Below are 25867 nucleotides of genomic sequence, written 5' to 3'. Positions count from 1 at the left end.
AACTGTATGAATCCTGCAATATCTGCAATATTAACTTCTTAAATTAAAAAGTTTTGTCACGGTTGATCCATGCACGGAGAAATTAAGTAATAAATCGGGTGGTTTTGGAGGTACCTCGGGTAGAATCGAAGATGGTGAATAAGAGATGATCTAACGTTCACCGGGTAGCATTCCGGTATTTTTCCAGACATTTGGAAGGATAGACACGAGCGGGTGGAATATAAACGACGATGCCTCCGGAATTAATGCTCTTCCCTAAAAACGTGTTCCCGTAGTTCATTGGAAGTCCTCGCGGTCGCTGCCATAAAATTCAATTTATTCCCCCTTGTTTGTTCTCACCGTTGGGGGAGATCGGCGTCGATAACAGATTCTCTCGGCGTAGGCCATGATTCCATAACAATATGGAAGAAGTTGGAACCGTTACTTCGCTTGTCCCCTTTGCTTCGAGCGCTTCCCGTTTCCGGAACCGTGGCCGCGAGCGTTAGACGCTTCTGGGAATGCGGAAACCCCGAGTGTTACGTAATTCAGGAATGCCGCGAGGTATCAAGCTAAATCTGGACAATGCAAATATTTTAACCGTTGTCGCGCATTAACGTTTAATCTATCGCCCAAATGTACCGGTTCGTGGCTCGAAATAGCACGTTCCGTGGCGATGCCAGTTTCTTGCAGGAGTAAACGGAAGTTGAGGGAAGAAGGACATTTAAACGATGCACTGCATGTAAATCGTCAATTAGAAGGGAAACTGTTCTCAAAATTTATCATTAAGTTTATCTCAAGCTATGTTCAAAAGTAAATATTGTAATTTTTGAATTGAATATAAATGAGATATTTAATTTCAATCAGAAGCTTGAAAGATTTATGAAGCAAGCTTCTCATTCAGAGTGAAGATGCAAATGGGTTAAGTGTACTTTCCATTTAAGAATCCATTAAATAATCTTTCAAATGTTCCCAAAATAATGCACGCTATTCAAACGAACGAATCCACACTTAACGATCGTAATCATAGTTGACTAATTTCTACGGTTTTGAACTTGATAGTTGCGATTGCAAAATGCAAGATAGCTCTCGTTTGATTTAATATTATAAATCAACCCCGTTGGCCCAGTTTCCCCGGGACAATCCGCCATTTATCTGTACAGTGGTGCCCAGAGACGCGACACGTCTGAGATTTCGTCGCAATATTTTCGTGGCTGATGAAAGGACTCTTCTGTTTTAGGGTCGGGGAGACGTCGCCTCGCTGGTCCGGAGCTTGCTCGGGCCGATTTACGGCGACGGCGTTATCAATCTGCTGATAAGGCAGGCCCGGGACATCCTGGTCTGCGCTTATCACGGCAACTTGGAGAACTTCCTCAAGACTTATCTCTCACCGGCCGCGTCCCTGCTCGCGGAAGTGAAGTCCGTCGCCTCCGAAACGGTGAGTCCACCTTACGATCGTTTCGAGTTTATTCGTTTCGCGCGAAACTGGTCCCCCCCGGCGGATCGTCCCGCCGGTTAGAAAAGGTGAAAGAGAGGAGAGAATGTCGTTCGACGGACGGATTGTTCCACGAAGCGATTAAAGTAATCAGTCGCGTGCTCGCGTCCAAGTATGGGCCGGACGACCGTGGATCCAGTTCGCGGATCGGTTGCGAAATCCGAGTTATTGCCCGTGGTAGCCGATGACACGGGCTTCTATTTATATAACGCGTGACCGATTTTATCGCCGATGAAAGCTGCGGATCACGCTCGGGGAAACCTTTCTCGGAGCTTTTCTACGCCCGGTTCGTTGCTCCTCGAGACCAGGTCGTCCAACGCTGAGCAATCAGCCATTTTCTCATTACTCTCGTTGCAAAATCTATTACAAGGTCCACCTGAATATTCCAAACGATACATCACTGTGTGTGCAACTCAAAAATAGTTACTCCTTTTACACGTTATTTGTTTTTTATTCGTGGAACACTTTCAAGGCTATTCGAGGGGTAACCTTATTTTTTCAAAGGGAGTTTTTATTCACAGATTCTTATTCTACACAAAAGAGCAAACATTTGTATAAAAGATGTAGTGCATCGGTTACCGGAAGCCAAAGGGTTGGTCATCGACAGCATCCTCCGTATCTCCCCTCCTAATCGTTTACACGTCGCCTCCATAGATTAGGTTACTCGAGCCCCGGACTGACCCTTTTCGGGGGTAGTTTTAATTAACGTTTACGAATCGACGAACTCCGCGATGGATTCGAGATGTCGTTCGGCTCGGTGCTCCCACGAACGCCCTCTCGAGACACCTAGTGCGACTGGCGGAGTCCTCGACTTAAATAAATTAACCCTCGAGAAGGCACGTGCTTCGACACGTTGGCAACCCTCGTCGCCTGGGGCCTTGGGGGATTGGAGACAGACCGGTTACCCGCAACTACAGGGGTTATTAGCGGCAATCATAGGGGAAAGGGTTGCTTCTTCTCCACAGTTCCGTCCTAGGCGCTGTCTGTCCCGCGTCCGCTTGTGTATTCTTGCCAGTTTAATTGGATTCCCCGGCGTTAACGACGAATCGCCATTCGGTATGTCTTGCGAATTAACCCTTGAAAGCTATTTCGAATCGGGGACGAAATTTCCATATGGATAGAAATTTATTACTCGTTGACTGCAAAATTTTGATTTTAGAGATTCATGAATCCTATTCAAATTTATTTCTTGTTCATTGATAATTCGAATACTGGCAAAGGGAGCTTATTTTCCCGTACATGCTATAATTTCTACAAAAAAAAAAGGTTTAATCCTTCATTATTGATATCAACAAACCGTCGTGAATTAAAATAACGCCATTTCGTTTCCCTGCATCCAACTCAAATAAAAAAAATATTTTCCAAAACCTTATTACATATTCTATTCACCCAAAAAATTTCATTTAAATCAGGCTTGCAGTATCGTCACAAAAAATTCACGAAATGAACCAACATGTTAGCCTCTATTAAGGCTCATAATTCCTCCATTCTCCGAATCTGTCGACCCGATTCTCCACAAACATCGACGGATTCTAACGTTTAGAATTTTGTTGCGTCTCATTAACAATCGTAAACGAGGTGTAGTTCGACGAGCACGCTACCATAATTCCTAATCGTAATATAGGCGATTTTCACGCGGCCGAGCGGGTCTGGTTTGGTCGTCGATTTCCAAAGCGGGCACGGGCGAGCGGAGCTCTCTTACAATAGAATTTACGGGTCACGGTGCGCCGGGTCCGTCCGATAAATTGCAAGAAAAGCAAATAAAGAAAACGATGCGCATGGCCGCACGACAATTTGGCAGATATGGGGCAGCGATGTCCACCGGTGGAAAGCGGAGCGGCGTCTGTTCCCGGCTCCTCGCTCGTTAGCGCAGAATTTCTGAAAGTAGGCAGCCAGAACCGGCGCGTTCTACCTAATATAGGCGAAGACCAGGGCTTTGTCAGTCGACGGACGCCGTAGCTACGAGATGAGATCCGGTACTGTCGATCAGGAAATTTGTCCGCTGTCGCCAGGCTCTTTGGGTACGTTTCGGGATCTCCTTCTTCGGGAATGCCACTTTGTTCGCGTCACCGGAACCGTTGTTAATAGAATCGACGGTAGGGAGAGGTCAACGAGAGGGAAGAGACGAAACGAACTTCGTAGGACTGGTTTACGCAGAACACGCGGGTCCGTGTTGCGGTTACGTGAGTTATTACTAGACCCGGGTACTTCTAAATACGGAATCGCGCGTGGAATTTCTTAAGGAGGCGCGACAAGGTGACGCAGGGTCAAAACACGGACCTTTGGACAGGTATGAAATTTTTCAAAGTCGTTATAAATATTGCGGAAACATCTCCGATCTTCTCTATGGGTCGTCTTTTTCCCGGGGATTCCAAAGGGATCTAGAATCGGTGTAAATCGGTGCAATTTGCCATTCGATCGATATCTTCGGTCGTTAAATACGACTCGAAGGAAAGGTTGTCGAATGTGCGTCCGGGAGTGAATTACCAACCGGACACGTAATTCGATAGAGCTCGTTTCGCCCAGGTTGAATCCAATTAAAGACGCGGCCGGCGGGACTCGTGATTCGTGATTTTCCGGTCCACCGTTACGAGCTAGGGCCAATGTTTACACCCATGGGTTTGCTTTACGACGAATCCGTAATCGCCGGTATCAACATAAACCGATAACAAGGTTACGGGCGCCTGTGCCTGTGCCGTAATAGTAATAATTTCTCGACAAGTAATGACCGTCGCCCCGTATACGGGGCGGCCGTGGATTTACGGAACGGGTTCAGGACTCTATCTGGAAATTGAACGGGGAACGTCGTGACAAATGTCCTTTTGCAATTTTGCGACGTTAACCGCGCGCCGATCTGTTCTGGTATTTTCACCTGGACGCGGCAGTAAATCTGAGGAAAGGCGCGGTGGATTGCGCGGGATCCATTTAGGGAACGGATAAATAATTTATGTTTACGGGATGTATTGACCCTTTGCGACCCGTGCCGGGTAAATTTTATTCGCTACGTATACGGAGTCTAGATTCGATCGCTGGAAAATTAAAAGACTTCGATTACAAATTGTTAACAGAAAGTTTTTTTTGGATATAAAAGTATGTCCACTATTGTTGCACTTCAGTACCATGATAGACGTATCAATTTTCTTATTATTAGTAAAATTCGGTGCAAATATATTTGGGACTGATTCAATCTGTTACTACAATTTTCAAGAATTTTTTGGGGGTAACTTTGAAACTTTTTTTAATAAATGTTTATGTGGTTCGAAAGTACATTCCTCGAACTATTTTTTGTGAAAATTTCGTGTAAAAATATTAATTATTATAGACATGATAGAAATTGACATGAGAGGCCTCCAAAAATGTGTTGTAAACAGGTGGAGGTGTAATTTTTCGCTGCAAATTCCAAAATAAGAAATCATGAATTTTTCTTAAGCTATAAAAATAATGAGTTATTATAAAATGGTGGAACTTTGAAGAAAAAACCTCAAAATCTGTGAAAAAGTCAATATTTCTTTTAACACCACGTAGGAACTGATTATTCGATCGAAAATTTCGTGTGTGCAACTGAAAGGAATAGTATTAGGAATCACTTGTTACTACAAAATTTTGAGTAACTCGAATGAAAATTGACTGAGTCATTGACCTGCCCAGTTTGACAAATTTTGAATTTTTCAATTCGTCACAGTTCCACCCTTAAAGCAATATATCTAACATATGGAATTTAATGAAAAACAGTTTGAGTAGTCGAGCTTTTTATAGATAGAATCCAGTTTGAAAAACAAAGATGAGGGATTCAAGTTTGTCCTCCACAATGTTTGGTACCTCCATTCAGAAAAGAGTTCATCTTGCCCCCATTTTCTAGAATCATCATGAACATAAGGTACGTAAAGTCTCCTAAAAGATTGCCTATTCAGTAGTCGAACCTCTCACACATAGAGTCCAATATGAAAAATAAAGATTCAAGTTTGGTACCTCCGCTCCAAAGAGTTCCAATTCGTCCCAAGCTTGTAGAATCCCCACTCACGTAATGAAATTAATTCTGAAACCATCCGTGTACAGTGTTTCGCGAAGGTACAAAAGACCCCGTCAGATTTAGACGCGGATCTCGAGTAGAGCCAGGACAGGGGATCAACGATGGTCGGGGAAGGGGGTCTGATGGAGAGGCTGCCAGGTGGCCAGGACCACGACAGCCCGTCCACGTATCCCGGGAGGGTGTGTATAGGTGGACGAGGCTGGTGGAAAACGGGACTGCGTGGTGAGGTTGGTATGCCGCCAAAGAATAGTAGTAGGTGTACCCAGATAGTACGGGACGGCGAGAGCATGACCATCGAAGACACCGGTAACGGTGCCTCGTCCGAACTGATTGACAATGATTGAAGGCTGCGGGTTTCGACTCGATACTGCGAGTCCAGGTTCTCCGAGGCCCGTGTAAACCACTGATATATATTTCTGCCCGTCGCTATCCGGCGATCTTCTTCTTTAATCTGACCAGCGCGGGTTCCGCGCCGGGAGCAGAAACGGGAAACGCCGGCCCACACGCGTCCCTATCCGATCGGTTTCGCGATCATCTCGATCGCGAGCCTTTCATCGTGCTCCTATAATTTGCGACTGATTAAATTAAGCCTGATCGTCTCGATATTCCAATAACCGTGGATACGCGGCGGTTGGTCAACAGCTGGAATGACCGACTTTTGCGACGAAAGCGTGGGCGGCGGCCACGGAATATTGGGAGTCCGACAATTGCCTGGGCAGATCGATACACTCGATCGTTCCGGGAAACGATGGATCCGGCTTCTAGATCCAGGTCGAAAACTACGATTTTCTGAACTCGGTACGATTAGACGCGATCGAGCGCAGCGGCCATTTTGAGGAACGGGAGAACTAGTTTGCGCCAAACGTTTGACACGCATGGAGAGTATGAATTGTAGAGTGAAGGGAGATTTTCCAACAAACGTGTTGTTATGAGGGGGGAATTGTACATGAGTTTACATAAATAAGATTGGGGGGACTATAGAAGCGTCAAAAGTGACCTCAATAGCCATCTTCTTGCAGACGTACAGGAGTTTACCTCGCGTACAGAGTCGAAGATATGTTGTAAAGATTTTCGAACAAACAGCTTTTATTATAATATTATACACAAGTTTAGAAGCGTTAAAAGTGTCCTCAATAGCCATCTTCTCACAGACGCGCAGTAGTTTACCTCAATAAAGAATCTTTTTATGAAAATCGGTTCCAGAAGTGGATTCGAAAAAAGAATCGAACACTTTTGGATGAGACTTTGACTCGCGCGAGCGCAGTCATGAGACCGACGACACGCTAGGAAACCCAGTCGGTCGTCGCTGCATGATATATCGGTATCGAGAAGACAGTATCCGCGTGCGGCTACCAGCTACTTAACCCGCGACCAATCGGTTACGTACCCGGTTGGTTGCATTACCTACCTACCTACTTGTTGAATGGCCTGCCAGCTACCAAACGAGGATCGACCTCCATGCGAGGGACAATGAGACGAGGCATCCCGGCTTTCGAAGCAGCTACCGTCTGTTGTCCGCTCGCGTGCAGTTAGGAGGATTGTTTTGAGCTCCGCAGAGTCCCTGATTAAATAGTACAACGGACACTTGACGGAGGAAATATAGCGAGGTGCTCGAGACGCACTCAAGAACCATGGAAAGTGTTCCGAGTCCATTAACCCTCGCCAAACAGACTCTGGGGGCCATTTTTACACGCGAAAACTGTTTACTTTGAAGTCGTAAACCTTAATTTTTATCAGGAAGCGTTCTTAAACGCTTTTGTAAACGATGTTACACTTTTCTTTCTAGTAATTGTGTTTCTAAGATTGTAGGATACAAAAAAGAAGCGTTTTGAAATGAAACTTTTCATTTTTAATGTTTATAATCTTCCAAATTTATAAACTTTGCACCAAATATTTGATAATCCAACCTATTAACGATTGTGGCGCCATTTTTGTCCCGCGCAGTTTCTCTCGCGCACCTGGTACCAAGATGGCGGACCGCCTAAGACGCCAATAGCCAGATTTCGATTATAGCGGTCGTATTTAGACTTCTTTCTAATTAATAATTGCAAGTTGGGCCTCAGGAAACGCAATTTATTAATAGATTCGAACATTATTACTGTCAAGTTAGTTTCAGTGGCTAATCGTAAATTTGGAAGAAAGTTCGCGGTTTAAAATCACGCTCGATCGCCGCGAACCCGGTACCTACAAGTGTCCCGTACTTCGACAGGCAATGCCATAAACTGCCACTCCTGGATACTTCGAGTAATATGTTTAATCTCCTCTATAGTTAAAGGTGGCAATAAATCTTTCGTTCCATCTTAGAAACCCATCAATATTCAAAACGCAATGTTCAGATTATTCGAAGACATTATTTCCGACAAGCTATCGTCCACGCGGTAAAATTTAATAACCAGCAACCAGTGTATTTGCATCCGTCTGCACAGCCCCAACTTGCCGGTTTACCATCATTTCGTAGTTAATAACATCGAGAGAGGCTTTCGTACGAATGAAAGTACACGCTCATTTTCGAAAGTTCGAACACTCGTTTTTCCTAATTATGGTTTTATAACCGACAGAGTTCGGAACGCAAAATTTAATGCAATGCAATATCACGGTTTATCTCTTTCTCTTCTATTTGCCAAGCCGATACTCGCCAAGACTTTCGAGAGTTCTAAGTTTAGTAATCGTATCGTTAATATAAGGGTGGAGGATGGCGTACGCAAGAAAGCTCGGAGTTTTCTGCCCTTGTCCACTATTTTTCGTGGTTTCTTTCCTAAGCAGAGTGGCTGGCTATCTGGCGCAGCATCGCTTACGCGTATCACAGCGGCTCATTGTTCGCGGAAGATTCAATCTCGGCTCGCGAGGAGCCTTTCTCTCTTCCTGTATCCGCACGGAGGAGGGAGGGCCCAAGATAAATGAAGCAAGTGTTATTTTCCGAACGTGCCGCTTTACATAATGAATAAGGAAAGTAAGGAAACGGTGCGTGTACGTTGCCGGGGCGAAATTTTGTTTTATTTACGTAAGCGGAGACAACGAAGCGGATCGCGCGTCCGTTTGGTACCCCCTGGGCGCTGGATCCGCCGCGCAAAAACTGAGACCAATTTCTAATAGCAGGTTGGCGGGACTGGTAACGCGCGTCGGAGACAGTCCCGCCAACGTGAAACGCTTAACTACGCACGCGTTCACGTCGATGGTAGATCGAGATAAGATATACGCCGCCGCTGCTTGTCATCGTAACCGCTGGCGACCAGAGGCAGCGCGGAAGACGCTCGAGACGCGCCGTTTGTTTCCGTCGTCTTCGCCTTTATGATTCACTCCGTCAGGTGGACGCTTCTTGCCCCCCCTCTAACGATTTATTGGAAAATTACGTCGTCGACCTTATCGTCCATCGAGTTGACGTTTCCGCGTCGCGAGTCGAGGAAAACGGCGCGGAAACGCAGCGTGGGAAGCTCGAATCGGTATCAATTGACCGCTGAAGGCCATCGATTATCCCCCACCGTGCGTCTCGATTACAGAATGTATTTTCTGTCTGTACGCGTTCTCTGTTACTCGGGAGAAAAAGACGAGCTGGCGTGGTGTGAAAGCAGAAGTCGCTTCCAACGTGTGATTCATGGTAAACTGGTCCCGTGCAACCAGAGTTTGACTTGTCCTGTTATTTTTGCGAAACTTTCGTGCTTGTTAGAGTTCCCGGTAATCATCGGTTCTCGATGTTCTGGTTCCGTAGATGAAAAATGTAGCAAAGTTTGCCTCGTTACGGATGAATGTGCTTTCTTCTTACGCGTTGTATAATTTCTGCGTACAGAGTCGCAGGATCTAGAGTCCCAGTGTCGTTTGGAATCGTTCGCGTTGCGCTCGGAGCGTCGTTGCTCGATTGGTTCTCAGTGGTAACATAGTACTCGACGTCAGATGCGACGTAACGAGCGATTTAGCGCGCGGAAGCGAGCACAACCTTGAAACCCGTCGAGGGTGCTGGCCTCGGTACGCAAGAAAGTGGCGCGAAGAAACCTAGGGAGTCAAACCGCTTGCATTTCACGAAGATTGGAAGGAAGATTGCGCGCGTTTCTTGCGCCACGAAGGCCGCGACTGCCCGACGGAACGGTTCCGTGATGCTCGTCCAGGTAGTTAATAAATTAGTCCCATAACGTTGGGGACAGCGCAAAAACTGGCGCTACTTCATAAGCTTGTTCGCCTGTGCCCGTTGCGGTAGCCGTTCTACGTAGACGCGGGGGAGAGCTGCGCTCTGCCTTAAACAACCAGCACGCAAGGTATCTGTAACAGCGGTCCTCTTAAAGGAGATACAGTTTAATTGGAGCTCGGTTTCCTCAGCCTTTCACCTGGGTGACCATCCTTTTGCTTCGCCAGTTCAGCCTGTCCAAGTTTCTGGTCGCGTTTAGAGACCCGCGATTATTAACTTCCGTTGCCTTTGATGGACTAACTTTTAACGTTAATCTGCGGTCAGGTGTGAAAATGTGTTGGGTTAGGAAAGAACTTGATTCAGAAACATTTAAATGTTTAAACTTCATTGTAATGATTATTAATGAAACTAGATTGCAGTAGAATTATAAGGTATATTGATATTTCTTTGAGAAAGACGCTTAACAAGTGAAATTTCCGTAGATCAAAATCTAAATATCGTACTAAACTGATAGTAGGTTCTCCCTATTTATATATTGAAGGTTTCTAACATAACAATTAAGAATTTTTCTTATCTAAACTGGCGATCGTTGATGTTTTCGCGGGGTTCGGGAACACTAACGCCGCCAGCGGAGAAACGATCGTCACTTGCGCGCCGCTCGTGCGCAAAATAGATGCGCAGAAGATTATCTGCCATATTTTTAAGTTCTTGATGAAGGATTATAAAGGACGAAGTTCTTGAGTAAAAGAAAAAGCTTGATAACCTTTTACTGAGCCAAAGATTCGTTTACAATTTAGTCTACGCATCGGATGGGACCATCTTTAGAAATTAACCTCAAATTTGGAGACGAAAAGCTGTGAAATGTCCTCAAAAGTGAACCTGAGATTTAAAACTATTTTAAATAATGTCTGCTGATCGAGAGAATTAGAGATCTGTGGAAATACCAAACAATGCAACTTGTTGAACGGTTTGCGCGTGTCGGCGTCGCTCGCGAAGATGTAGAGCTTTTCCCAAGTGCCTCGGCACCATAGTTCCGCAGGATAACGTCGAGAAATGGAGAAAGTGGTCTTCGTAAATTCTCGGATCAAACGGTAGCCAGCGGTGGCCGGCTCGAGAAAGCAATCATTCGTTGGTCCAGATTCCTGCTCCGGTAACGAGTACGTTTTCCGTTGTCTAATCTTTTTCTCGCGATGAAAAGCTGCCGGCTTTCGCGGTGGGGGAGCATCCTCTCACGTGCGAGCAGACCTGCAGGCTCTTCCTTATTGCCAGTCGTCGTTAACGCCGCGATAGTCGTGTAACTTGTTTCTGGTTTGCGAACCGATCCTCAAGATCGATCGTAAGATCGAGGACACGTGAAACTACCGGTCAGAAAAAAGAATATACATCTGGTTGGAGATAAATACGGTCGAAAGATCGTGTTTATTAAAATTTCTTGGCGTTTGTGTTACGTAATTCTTTTCGAAAACTCCATCGTTTGGGTTCGATCTTTCCTTACCTGCACGACTGTACGTGGCTCAAATTAACCCTTAAGTGGACTATTGAGGCCCTCCACAAGTTTAGACTAATATTGTATAGTAATCCTCCATTAGTTCATTGTTTCTTAAATGCTTTAAGGGAAAGTTGATTTTCGTTTACGAGTTTGGTAAAAATCAACGTAAAATAATCCAGTTGAGATCGAGAGTCGACTTAAGGGTTAAGTAAGATCCCTGGATGCAGTTCAGTGTCGGTCTTGTCATCGTTCCACAGTCTTATTTCTTTTAATCAGTATCGGATGACAACCTCCAGCTAAGCTACAGGCCTGGACGATAGTCTAATCACCGAGGCTTATCCTCCGCCACTCGCTTCTCCATACTCGGACCGCTACACCAAGGATCTTATTACACTTGTTGAGCTGTAGAGTGTGAAGAAAGAGTAGCTTTTCTCCAAAGTGTTGATAACAACTATACAAGTTGCGAATGTTGTTGGCGATAAGGGGGACACGTGATGTACCCGTGCAAACAATTATTTAACGCTTCCAGTCATCTGCCTGACTTCTCAGACGTTACAATTTTAAACATTTTTACTCAAGTTGTCGAAAATGACTGAAAACTCGATATCACTATGTACTGTACTATCCAATTGTTTAAATCTTTTAATGTCACTCAAGATGAAAGATTTACTTATTTTACTATATAGCCATTTCTCTTTTGTTTTTATATTTAACCGGGATAGTTGATAAGTATGATCGTAAGAAGAGGATCTATTTATTCCATCGTGCCACACTAAAATAGAAAAATGTAACCAATGGTCCCCATTGTCGAATAGGAGCAAAAATGGCTGATAAACGTTTATAAATTTCTTGCAGCCACCTTTGCATCGTCCTGTGCGATACAACAGAGTTCGACAACGCTGGGCATCGGTGCTCGAAGTCTCGATCGTGGGCGTAAGAAGTGCCTACCGGCTCTCACGCGTCTCTTTAAAACGTGTCTCGCGATCCAGCCGCGGCTCAAAACGCGCATTCCTGTTTCTTAAACGTACCGTAGTCTTATTAACATCGCCGAAGGAGCCTCGCCGTGGCTTTGTCCGCGCGCTCGTGTTACAACGCGGCTGGCTGGAATTTACGGTATTACCACTAAAGTGCCGATACCGCGAAACCTTATGGAATTTCTCATCGTTAGCCTCGCTAGAAACGAATAGGCCCGGCAATAATTACCATCGCGTTACGCCTATAATATTTAAAACGTTGCCTCTTGGTAGACCGGGTGTTTGCTTTTTGTCTCCGTTTCGAGCGTTCTCCAGAACACAGCGTCCACGAGCCTGAAATATAGAAAAGCTTTCGAGGGAAATCGCGCGTTATGTATTGCTTTTCGCAACCCGTGGATCGCGGTTCGCCTCTTGCGTACGCATTTAACGACGGACTTGGTATTTTTTTTTTATCTGCGAGTCGTTACAACCGATCCGACTTTCGCTGCGAGGAGTTCCAAATAAAAGTAGCGTGGCTCTCGTTTTATCGCAGTCTGTTTTACAGTTATTGTGATCGTACTGCTTTGTTTTTACGCGTACGGGATATAGTTTCGATTCGCAATAGGTGACTTTTTACTGGCCGATTCCTGGCGTTAAAGTAAAAGGAAGAAATTGAAAGAATTATTTCGTCGATTAAAAGATTTTTCAGACATTTTGTTTCAGTTGCTCCCCAATAGTTATACGAATGTTATAGGTTTGATTCTACTTCCTTACAATGATTTGTTCCGCGTCATTGGCTCCGGTTATCGCTAATTTGAATCAGAAGTTGTACCGCTGGCGCCTGAAAAATTTGGCGATCTTTATTCAATTTGTAATTATCGGGCTGCAATAATGATCCCTCTCCTCGAACTGGGTAAACCGTTCCCGAGGAAAATCGAATAAGAAGGGAAAGAAACTTTAATGAGAAATCCAGCGTATGGTCGTATCTGCAGTGATCTCGAAACAAAACATCTGATATTCCAATTAAATCTCTGTTCACGTTAGGCGTAAATAATTAAGAGTTAAATTATTTCAGGATCAAACGTCTCTTTCTACAGAGATTTATGGAATAACCACTTTACAAATTCAGACTACTTTTAAAATACTCGCGATTCCAAAATCTATCATATTTTTTTCTATAATCACAAGCAAATGAGATATTTAACATGTTGACAGACGAAACTTCTCAAATTGTCCACAGAAACGAAACTTTATCACAATTTGTCATAAAACCTATTTTTAAATTTATTTTATTTCGTTAAAATTCCAGTGTTTTACATAGATTTATTTTCTTTAACGTCTAATCTTCAGAATGAATTTTTCTTGCTCTTCAGTGAAAAATCATGTCGTGTGTTATGGTGATCAAATTAAATAGGAAATAGGTTTCCAGAATGGTTGCATAAATTTGAGCATTTATTATAAACCAGGTAGGAACACCCTGTATAGCGATAGCTATCGAAAGGAGCAGCCTCGCGACAGGCGATCTAGCACTCTCTTATCAGGAGCGGACGTGCCAACTCGCGCCATGTACGTGCAATACTTATAAGCGAACGAAAGACTGGAACAACTTTCCACGGACGCGTCGCCTTAGATATTAATTGAATGATCGCACCCACGGCAATTTATTACGCATACTTTGACGGGCGTAATCGACAGCCAGTATTGCTCGTCAGCTCGCGATCTTTTCCCGCTTCTCGACGCTCGTTATCTCGGGCGTAGAACCCCATTACGCGCCTTTTAATAAGCACCTCGACCAAGTTCGTGCAGATATTGCTTTAGCGCTCGTATCTGCGTTCAGAATGAGCTTCGAATCTCTGGAAACGCGTCAAATTAAACTAATATATTGGGCGAAGATCGTTTGTTGTCGACGAGTCAAATTAGATCTCCAAACTGAAGACTAAACAAGGATTCACGATAAGTAATCGTTTAAACAAAAAAGATTCTGTGTTTTCTGTGTGCTCGGTTGAGAATCGTACGAAATATCAGATCGACTGGAAGTCTACTATGCATAGATCGTGAGATGTCAACTCGTACAAGGAACGTAATATGTTTGAGCCCTATCAGCTAAACACTGGTTTGTTCGCGAGAATTATCGTGTGGCTTCCAGTGTTTGACACACGTCGGTTTGTCTACGACATTCCATTCTTATCTGGTGGCTCCCGGTGTTAACAAAACACCGGTTCGTCCACACATTCTAGCAAAAAACACCACGCCCACGCCGATCCTCGACCTCGGCAACATAGTCTCGCCATAAGCGAGTATGTAGGTACTTTGAACGCTACCAACGATGCAATATAGTCTAATCAAACCTTATATTTTTAAAAAATAGAAAAAGACTCAATTATGTACTATTTATTCCAAAAGAATGTCTTCTTTTTTATAACAAAGTTGCAAATTGATAGCTTGATAGTGGATCGTGTCTAATCAAATTTATCCTGTTCTTTGGACAATAATTTAAACTAGTTTTGGGAGGACTCCTGGCCCACTTTCAGTTGGAGAATATCTCAGAACTTTGAGTTCAAATTGGGGCTCCCAAGAGTCCAAACTTTAACTTTGGGTTATATCGTGTTCAACAAGCCTGCACGAAATATAACAAATCGAGTCAATGTAAATAAACAAAAATATTCGCGTGTAAATCACTTATCGATGATTTTGTTTCACTCAAATAACCACCACGTGTATTTGTTTATACATACTGACTGGACTTGTTAAGAGTATCGAGAATTTCGTTCCTGTTCCACGGTGAAAAAGTCAGTAGTTCCGCTTCTTACTGATCAGACGCAAGTAGTATGGGATCGTCTGTTTAGAAAAGTTCTCGATTATCACCAAAAGTCCCTGTACAATTGCATTTTGAATCACACAGTAGTGGTCACCAACCCATACTTAAAACGATAGTTTTTATTTTATTTATGCCCTCAGACTCTCATATGTTACACGTTTCGTTTGGATGGTCTTTGTCAGCTTCGCAAGTTCAGCTTCCTTGAGAAACTAAAATTTTTACCGCCACGCACCCCTTCGTTATTACCGTGCATACAATGTCGAGTCTGGAGCCATTATCCTTCTACTTCCACGCGGATAACGTAATTGAATCTCCGAGTGCATCTTCCTCCCTTCGCTACTTATTACCGTGGCGCTCGTTAATCCGCGTAGATGGAAGTCGATAAGAGCCGGGGCACAGGTGCCAGGGGTATTGTGGGACTTCGATGATAATGGATCGCCGGCGTCGATGTGGGTCGCGCATGATCGCGGGGAAATTAAATAATTACCGACAGTAATCGATCTGTCGGGTCGGTTCGCGCGATATTGATGACAGGCGTACGAAAACAGAGCATGTAGGGCGGCGCTGCGTTCCCAGCGAAAGCGCGCGGTAGTTCTCGGTTGTGATTGATTGTCAAGGAGATTGAGTACCGCAGATGTATCTCGCGCATGCGCGTACATCGTCTCCTAATGACGGCCAATCGGGATCATCGCTTACCACGAATCGATGTTCGATTCCGATATCGATTTTGGATCGAGCACCGCGTGATCGATACGTTATAAATCGACTCGAAACATCGATCCATCGTTCGCTAATTCGCTGAGAATATTTTTACGCGTCGAATAAATTTGCTCTTTTGGAGACGAGCATAATGTAAATTTATATTATTGTTATCGCGCCTTCTCATGATTTGACTAAACTCTGAGCTTGATCTTAAACGTCGACGTGTCGTGCCTTTTCATCCGGGACCGCGTGCAACTACTTCGCTTCTTTATGGCCGAAGAAACTTACATGGTTGAAATCATGTTTCGAGCGTTCGACAGCCGCGTAACGCAACAACGATTTGCAATCCGATTTTTCGATCGAACTTGTCGTTTTGCCGCGATTCGACGGCGAGATTAGGCTAAACTCTATTAGAGACGCGGGAAAACTTGCGATCCCGTCGAAGTTTTCCGCGATAGCAATCGTTGTGCGAGCGAACGACCCAGTTGTGGGCGTAAGTCGCCGGTGAAAGTGTTTCGCGCGTGTGCGTAATGATTTTCACGGTAGAAATTTTTCACCCGGCACGTGATAGCATCGTGATTGGAATAATCATGTTTCCCCGATGGCTCGATCGATCCAATCACTTCGAAATCGGTTATCAAAATAATTTATCAATAACCGGCATTTTACATATAATTTTACTCGGTCGTTACGATCGATAACTGATATAGAAAAGTGTTTGAACAGCAGGTTGAAATAACACAAAGTTGCAATAGAAAAGTAGTCCAATACTGGTACGTTTATTATTTTGTTGCCAGCGTCTATTTGCGTGCGATCAAATTTATGGAAATGTCCATCCATGGAGCACCCATCGATCGACACGTGAAATCGTGTGAAACTGAAAGGAGCGTTAGGGTGTTGTTAATGCTCCTTTTCTGACAGTTAGAGAGAAACTTGTAGAATGATGGAACACGTGTGCCATTTGTGTTTACAGGCTCGTTCGAACGTGCCTCCTTGATGAAAGGGTAATGCTTGCGCCATTATACTTATAAAAACTCACAATAAATCTCACTGCCATGCGTGGTAGAATAATTACAGGAGGGCAGCGGGAAGCATTCATTTACTTTCCACTTCGCTTGCGTTACGGATGTTTATAAGTTAATTTTTTAGCCTACGACGTGGTCTCTTGCGCTAACAGAGGCTCTTGAAATCCAAATTTCCGCCATTTGTTTGTTTCTACGAGTTTACTACATCTTTGTCACTGTTAAAATTAAAATCTTTTACATTTAGTTTATCTAAAATGCTTTAAATAAATTATATTCAATCTATGTTTGTTTTTCTATTTTTATAATCGTCATTTGTCACAATACCAAGCTAAATTTGCTATTAATTTAATTTAAACTATCCAGTTTCTGCAAGCGAAAATAAAAATAAATGTACATGTATTTGGAAGGAACAGTTCACGAAAGGTATTTCAATGTATTTTTATAATCGTGTTATAAAAATTTCACTATAATATTTTTAGAATCGTCTTCCGGGAGAAAATAAATCCAAGCGTAAACCGATGAGTAGGAACGAAGGCATGCGTGTAGCGAAGGATGGAAGTTCGCGCGGCGACTGCTAGATGGCGGCTAGAGTTGCATCGTTTCTCGCACGACAAAGTGCACAGTGAATGTTACATATACCTCGGCCGCGGAGATAATCTTTAGCTTTGCGCAGTGGCGATATCGTAACCGATGAGGTTCTACCGAGGTGCGATTATTGCTAGTTGAAAACTTTTACCAATACCCCGCCATGACGATGTGAAATATCATCGGCTACGGCAATTTTTGATAACCCCTACGGGGGTTGCTTAAACAATGCAAACATAATTGTTGAAATTTTTAGAAATACCACTCTTGTTATAGAGTTACACTCTTTTTATAGAGTTCTAATACACTCTTTGTTGTTGAATGGCCATTTTTAAACTATACACGATTGTTGTACAGTTACTTTTTGGAGTTAGCCTTCAATTTTTTGTCGCGTAGTCTTTTAATCAATAGTGTATATATTCGACTCATTCCCATTCAACTTTTCATTGAGAAGTTTCTCTACAGTAACATAGTACCGGCATTCAATTCATAAAACATTTATGCAAGAGGCAAAACACGTACGACGAGAACCGATTGTGAACACTGATACGAGCAATGCCCTGCAATTCTTAGCGATTCTCATACTCCTACGTGTACGTATTGTTATAAGAAATTGAATCGGGTGAATGAAACCTCGTACTATTCATAAAGACATCGTCCTTTAACGTTTTGTGGCATTCATATGATTCATTGTGAAATAAAATTTATACAAGTTTCGAATTCTGCGTTCTTCTATCCGTAATACGTAATTCCAGATAACCCTCGATATAAAAATAATTTATTTTATTCTTTAAGATTGCTCTTTTTGATATTACAGTAATCAATATTTTAAATTTCTGATATTTTTAGTCCAGCCTTTTACCTACGGAATTAATCGATTCCAGTTTAAGCCATCGAGACCGAGAGTGGTCTCATTAGCTTAATTTACCCTACGCAAATTCTTGACCGCACGACGTCCATGAATAATCATAGCGAATAACTTACAGCCACCACACACGCGTGCCACCTGCTGGTCGTTCTGTCGCGTGCAATTGTCCCCTGGTCGGTTTTAATTTTATTCGTCCGGTCGTTTAACGCGGCTCATTGACTCTCGATTTCCCTGCGTGTTTTCCGCGGGTAAATACCTTATCGATTTTACTCCATTCAAGGGGCTCGATTTACGCATTGTGCGTTTCACCATTAACCATACGAAACGTGAACCACAAGCCACCATGTTAACACGCTGGCTACCACAATATCGCACAATCGATAGTCCTTTCCCTAAGTCCTTCTTCATTGCTCGTATTTCTTTTGAAATGTACTTATTCCTAAAATTTCAAATTGAAAATGTTTAAAAAATACGATTACAGAGATTAGCTTTGCAATAAAATTCGTATCTCCTCGACTGTGGGCGGTACGAACTTAAATTTTTTTTAATTTTAATAGTGAAGCACCGATCGTTTTAGCTAATCGCACGCACAATGCAGGCGTTCGCGTGGGCGGGAGTTGCGTGCAGTCGGGTCGAGGTCGACGTTAGAGTCTATCGACCGTGCGATTTCCGTCAAACCGGCAAACGTGAATAGCACCATCGGCGCACAGGCCCGCACCGTTCGAAACTCCATTCAGGACGAACGACGACGCGATTAACCTATTTACCTATTGATCGACGAGGTCTTCCGGCAACCTTGTTTCCACGTGGATCGATGTGTATCCGCCGGTTGTTACGCGCAATTACCGTCGTGGATGTTATCTCTAGCTTGCAAGGGACCCGCGGGCGGAGAAGTATCCTTGTGGTTATGCAATTTTGTTTCCAATCGATGGGACGCGTCCTACCATTGTCCAGATTTTCACCATGATCGATTTTGTAAATAATCGAGAGGCTGGACCAATTCACCTTCCTTTCTTTGGCCCTTCTGGTACTCAACTTATATCACATTTCAAATATACAATCTTTTTCTTTTTGTTCACTTTTATATTTTCAAAGATAAATTAAGACACAATAACTGATAACTGGGTGACTCTTCAGTTTGTGATATCTGATAATTAATAAAATACAATATCTTAACATTGGTAGAGATTGAAATATCGTATGAGAAAAATTGACCAATTATTTTTACCCCTGTATTTGAATATATATTATAGAAATTTTCATACAATTTAGAAAATTATTTGTGAAATTAATTCTATCGAAAATTTGAACAAGAATTTGTACAAAAAGTGTAGTTATTCCAAGAAACGTAACGAATAAATTTCTATTCCTCAGTTTTATTGATCTATCGTTCGAATAGAATTTTGTCAATTGAGCAATTATAAATTTACTCGACAAGAAATCACAGCTTCCGACGGTTCACCCGGTTAACAGGTTAATTGATTAATTCGACGCAACGTTTGAAATTCCATCATTCGAAACGTCGTTTGCTCTGTATCGAATTATCGGCGTCTCGACGTCCAGTCGATCGATTAAACTGCTAATGAGACGTTAATAAAACGCTAGGACGATACGTCTGGCGAGCAGTGTTTAACATTCATCTCGCGAACCGCGAACGTGAATGAATATTGATAGTTAACTACGCAACGAACGCAGCCGAGGTGGCTGAACCGAGATTCCGCCAACAGAACCGTATTTACATAATGATGTAATACTTTCCGTTAAACGCGATGCGAACCAATTCGACGCGTTCAAACAATGCAGACTCTCACGCAATACCCTGCATCGGCATGCAACGAGCAATTAAGCTTTCGAGGTTTCGAAGATTCGTCGGAAGTTTCGTGCGTGACCCGTGAACTTCGTTATTACGTGGGAAAAATTTATCGACGCGTTATTTTCTTGTCCCCATTGTCTTCGCCGTGATGCACAGCGTGTCGAGAAACAGACTCGTTCGCGTTCTTCGTTGTAATTGCAATGTTTTCTGTTCGGAACACTTTAGCCTAAAAAACCCCTAATTTAAATACTCATCCAGTGTAAAGAATTTCCAAAAAATTAAAACTCTTAAAATTAATTAATTGATTCAAATAAAACTCTTTAACTTTTCAAGCTATAATAGATTTTTTGTGTTTTTTATCATATTTTGTAAGGATGTCAGGGATGGTCACAGGCGTGTGGTCGGATTCAAATATTCGGACACTTTAAACGTAACTATAAACTACATTATTTAATATTACTATAATTATTTGACATAAAAGAACATAAACCAAAGTTCGATGACTTTCGTACAATTTCTTAAATTGAAAAGGTCTCCTGATACACGAAAATTTTGGGCAAGATGAGTTTCGTGGACGAGTTTACGCGACGTCTGTGGTCTTTCCAGGGTTACCGTGCGCCAAGATGGCATAATTTCCGTAGCACGGGTTCACCGAACCCTTCGATTCCTCTGTTTCATCCCTCGTAACAGTCCCAAACACGGAACGAATCACGCGAACGCTTCAGAGGCACGGCATTCGTCGATAGTCGTAGTCGTGGAAGTCGTTAGTCTGGAAAGACAGCGACGAAGACCTGCATCCGTTTCGTACTTTTAATCGCATAATTGGCGGCGTAACTTCGCCCCCGAGCAGTTCCATTCCCGAGGAAGCTTATCACTCGCTTCCACGTGGCGAGACTTACACCCAGTCGGTGTAATTAAAAGTCTGCCGTCGTCGATCGATCCTCCTTTTCCGCCCGCCCAAACCCTGTCGCCGAGCGGAGAGATAGAAAGGCGCCGTCCAAAGTTCGAAGTTCTCGCGGAAACTTTCGCGATGCACTTCGGTTCGCGTGGGCGTACGCGGTCGGATACTAGCGCTGGTAACCGGCTGCACACGCGTCTGGTTTCGTACGAATTTTTGTCGGGGGCTCCACGACCCGTCGACAAGCAGGAACTCCGCCAGCCCCGTGTTTTCTGATCGCCGGGCCGCGATTGCTCGACGCGATTTTTATCTAGCGCGCGCGCGTGTGCGTCGAGAATATTATCCGCGGCACGGAAATTTTTGACGGGGAAGTTCGTCTTCCGGTTGCACGTGAACAATTCTGGGAAACAGACGCTGATGGATCTTCGAAACGGCCGGGCCGGGAGTCGCTTTTTTAATTGAGAGGCTCGTCTCGGTGCAAATGGCGCCTCGACGGGCAGGAAGTTTCCGGCTCGATTTCCGGTTCCGACCGACGCGTTTCGTGGAAAGAAACTTGTGAAAGACTTTTGGCTGAATCGACGATTCCCGAACTCTCGTCTCGCATGGATGTTTTTAATGACGAGGCTACTGAGTCGATGATACGTCTGGTTAGAGATAAATACAGTTGAAAGATCGTGTTTATTAAAATTTCTTAGCGTTCGTGTTACGTAGTTCTCTTCGAGAATCCATCGTTTAGGATCGATCTTTTGATGAGTTCGTTTAAAATTGAATATAATGTATGTCAATATAATTATTTGAAAATTTATGCAATTTTTGTCTTATGTCATTAATTTATTATTTTTTAAACTCTTCAAGGGAAAGTTGATTTCCATTTACCAATTTGGCGTAACTCAACATTAAGTAAAATAATTCAGTTGAGATTGAGAGTCCACTTAAGGGTTAACTAATAATTATGTACTGCAAGGATCGTGAAAATACAATTTATTTCTCTGGAAAGAATTTCGAAGAGTGACTGCAGCAACACATAATTAGTAAAAGATTTTCGAAACGATTTTACCAAAGAGTCGCGTATCGGTTGCTCGAAACGTTCATCCATTTTGCGGATCGACGAGGCTATCCAATGGCGGGTCGAATTTAATTTACAGTTGAGGTAAGGCGCATGCGCGCGCGTCTGCGCACTCGCGCTCGAGTATCGCTCGGGGGAAGGAACAGCGCGCCGCGATATTCTAATCGGCGTGACGACGTGATACGCAATTAATCCATCGCGCGTCAGTGTCCCGGCGCGCCAGCACCGGGATAATAATGCATATCGGGTCCGCGGGGCCCAACGCGCGCGCCTAGGCCCTCGCTTCGCATGGAGGCTGTGCGAGCGGGTTATGATTAATGGCGTTGCTATCGGTGCATGAACGGTGCAAAACGAAGACAAATAGCCTGGCGCGCGGACCTCTTTAAACGCGCTCACCGTGGATCCGCCTTGTGTTCCATCGGAAACGGTCTTACGAGACGCGAGATTACCGTGTTCCCGTGGCACACACGTTGGCTCGGCCGTGCACGGCCGCGAGTCCCTCCTGGCGATCCAATTAATGAGTACGCGCCGAAAGGCGCGCCTTCGAACCTCTCCTAACCTATCCTTTCGCGCCTCCCTCCGATTTTCCCATGCAAGCCACCATCGCGGAAAATTTCATTTCGATGGGGCTCAATTTATGAACTCATGAAAAGGGTGGGGGAGCCATCGACTTCGTTTACGGTACCGGTAACGTGAGAAAGAGAGAGTAGTGAATCCGGTTAATTGAGTCACCTTTGGCACAGACCGCGATTAAGCGTGAATTCTGGCCCGAACGGAGCCATACGATGTTGTTCCAGCGTACGGGAGTAGGGGGAAAATTGTTTTGTCCGTTTTCGCGCGGCACGACGGTCGCGGGAGAAGTGGAAACAATGAGACGCGCCTGGGAACCTATCGCGAACGCGGGAAGTAAAAGGAATCGAGCTTCGCGTCGCTACCGTGCTTTGGTCGCGTCGCTCCTGCTTCTTCGCTAGTAAAGTCCCTAGATGGCCGAAAAGCTGTTTTCTCGGGAACCATTGCCAACATTCATAACATAAAATTGTAAGCGTTGATGGGAGATTCTGTTAAGCAACGCAAAATACTCATTTTGCAATCTCGGATAGTTTGAGAGATTTTTCCCCTACGATAGGGGATACGATTTCCTCCAGCATTTGCCATCAGAGGGCTCCCAAAGTCCCTATTTCGCCGACGAAAAATAACTGCAACTCAAAAACAAAGTCCACTAGGTTACCAACCATTATGCAACCACCTTTGTGGTTGTTACATTTCAAATATACATTTGCAATGAGATCTCGGAAAACTGAAATGGCACGACGTTGGAGGTCCGATTACAGACGATGCTCGCGCAGGAGCTTGTAATCGAGTAAATGCTGTTGGGGTGATCTTCGAGATATTTTCGCGATTACACATTTTCCGTGCTTATGTAAAACAGTTGCACAACTGTAAAGGGCAATTGCATTGCTCCGTGTCTATTGTATTATAACTGTTTATTCTTGCACTTTCCAAAGACGCGGACGAACGCATGGTTCCTCGAACGACCGTCATTACAGTCAGCACACTCCCATCTTGTTGCTCCCCTGTAATTCCACCTCGAAACCGCCCCAAGGTATTCCACTTACGTGGTGAACATCGCCGTGCGAATCCCTTCGAGAAGTCGTGTTCGTTTACGTTCGGAAAGTCCAAGTTTTCTCAGCCCTTCCATTGTAATTCGCTGAAATTTCGCTAATATATTTACGATGTAAATCGCCTAAAAAGTTTCATTAAAGTGCAAAATTCGCCGCAATGAATACGCGCGGTGCAGTTCGAACAGTAACTACAGACTTGGCTGATTTAAAAGCATCAACGAGTTCACGGATTCGCCGCAATTGTGTGTGCGGCGCTATTAAAGTAATCACATGGCGGCTCCGTTGATTTAGAAGTCAGAAAGTTTGTGATTTCACCGCAGTTGTATGCGAGGCGCTGTTAGAATATGTCCCGCCATATTGTTTTGAACAGTTGCATATAGTACGCGATTTTGCCGCAATCGGTACAGATGGCGTTGTTGGAACGACACGATCAAATCGCCTTGCACGAATATCGTTTTAAATATTAGATCTTGGTGCAACGAGGAGCAAAGGTGGTCGTACCATTAAAAAATCACGAATTTTCAGGGGGGAATCGATACGCGTGCCGTTGCTAAAACAGCTAAGGAACGTCTGTGCGGGTGCGGGTCGTTGTACCTTCCGGTCTCGAGTCACGTGCACGAGCAAGCAACCGGGCGAGCGCGTACGTACCGGCGTTCCCTTCTTTCTCCCGTTTCTCTCTTCGTGTTGGATAATGGATGAGACCCGATATTTACATATTTTTCCATGTTCGTGCCGTGTGTCGGGCCACGGGTAGGTCAGGCAAGGTACAACCTAGCACAAAGTAGCACCGGGCCTCTGTCTTTTCGTCTCCGTTGCGGCCACGGCGCCACCGATCCCTCCGTTCGTCACTAGACGCAGTACTACCAAATTTGACAACACAAATTACAATCACTCGTTTCATACTCGTTGTCAAGCTGTCCCTGTCTACCCATTCCTTTACGAACAAAACACTTCCAACCCTTTTTGCACATAAATTAACATTCATAAAACTATAGCGCGGTACAAATATTCAATAAAAATCTTCTACAGTGTCATGATAAATAAAAGTTTCATCATGGTAGGAAATTTTATAGATAATAGACAATGAAATGACCAAAAAATGTTATTTATTTTTGCTAAGATATTATACAGGTTTTTGTACAAATTTAAGAAGAGTAAACAATTTTTCACGATTAAATGTCGGTAGTCTCCAGTGCAGCGAATTGTACAATTCAATTTCGCTTTTGCGAGTCGCCGATGTGTTTAGACGACAGCCATTGTCTCTGTTCGGTTGCGAAAGGGAGGCGATCCAACGAATAATGGAGATTCTCCCTGTCTCCATTATCCGCGGGCTGTTGGCTCGGGGAATTTCGAAAGCCTCCCGGTATATAGTTGTGCCGGGAACGGGGTTAGGTTCGTCGAGTGTCTGAAGTTCCGGGTGCGGGGTGAATGGAGGTTACTACCCCTGGCCGTGGAGCAGACGGTGATTTTTCATTCCGACGCCTCTGGGCCCGGCAATGCGTAAATCCCTCCGCGACGATATCATCAAAAATTCTGCGGCGCTCCAACTTCGAACCAGGTTCTGTTAATGCCGGTTCTCCATTAAAACTTCGACTCTCTGATAACAGTCTATTCAGAGAAAGTCATTTTGTTATATGTTAACTCAATTCTTATTAACCCTCTGTTATTCAAACTGTTTATTTATTTACGGGGCAAATAGTTGATTTGCAAAAATGATTCATCGTAAATTACGGAAGATTATTTTGCCTCAAAATTTGAATTACAAAAATTTAAAATATTTAAAAATTTTTAGTCTCAACTGTTTTCTATCCCGTTAAAGGTTAAAAGAAACTACACATGTACTTTGATTTCCGAATAATTTTAGAATTTATAGAGTAAACAAACGTTGAATATTTCATTTTATTTCATTTCTACAATGTTTCTCGCTGTCACCTGCAACGCGATCAATTTAACAGTACCGTACTGTACTCCTGTTTTTGGAGGAGAAAAATGCCAAAAAAAGCGAAGACATTCGTCAATATTCGGTTTCAGAATTTAAAGAATTTATACCGAAAACAATGTTTCCCTTCTTTTAAGAATATCTACAAACCCTGACATCCCCAAGTTTCTACCCCTTCGTAGGTCCTAGGGCACTACAGCATCGACAGATACCGATACGTTAGCGATAATGGTTAGCATCTGCGATTCTAACCGCAACATTTGACCACATTATCCCCTCCAGGGACGGTCGGGTAACAAAAGGTTAAACTGATCGAAGCAAAACAGTTTCTCTCCACCGTGCTCGCACGGGGTGAACGCATCGTTCACGCGGTGGGGTAGAGTGGAACCGATGTGCGTCGAACGAGCCGTCGGAAATAGTGGCCCGTTGGTGGGGGATGTTGGTCGGCGAGTGGTGGGGGATCCCAGGCAG

At 43.9% G+C, this 25867-nt stretch overlaps 1 protein-coding gene and 1 non-coding gene across 2 annotated transcripts in view; both read left to right on the top strand.

The window, feature by feature from the left end:
* The first annotated feature begins 652 nt into the window (after window positions 1–652).
* Window positions 653–25867, top strand: part of LOC122395268 (puratrophin-1-like) — a 332754-nt gene continuing 307539 nt past the window's right edge. The window contains exons 1-2 of the mRNA XM_043392713.1: window positions 653–718; window positions 1217–1414. Of these exons, the coding sequence (XP_043248648.1) occupies window positions 653–718; window positions 1217–1414 (264 nt within the window). The remainder of the gene's footprint in view (window positions 719–1216; window positions 1415–25867) is intronic.
* On the top strand, window positions 17267–17407 carry LOC122395490. The gene has a single exon (XR_006258978.1). It is a non-coding gene; the product is annotated as a U4 spliceosomal RNA (small nuclear RNA).

This window comes from Colletes gigas, unplaced genomic scaffold (assembly GCF_013123115.1).
Source record: "Colletes gigas isolate AHSC1104 unplaced genomic scaffold, ASM1312311v1 Colletes_gigas_Sc00005, whole genome shotgun sequence".
Lineage (NCBI taxonomy): Eukaryota > Metazoa > Arthropoda > Insecta > Hymenoptera > Colletidae > Colletes > Colletes gigas.
Note: the sequence above shows the minus strand (reverse complement) of the source record. Positions and strands in the feature narration are given on the sequence as shown.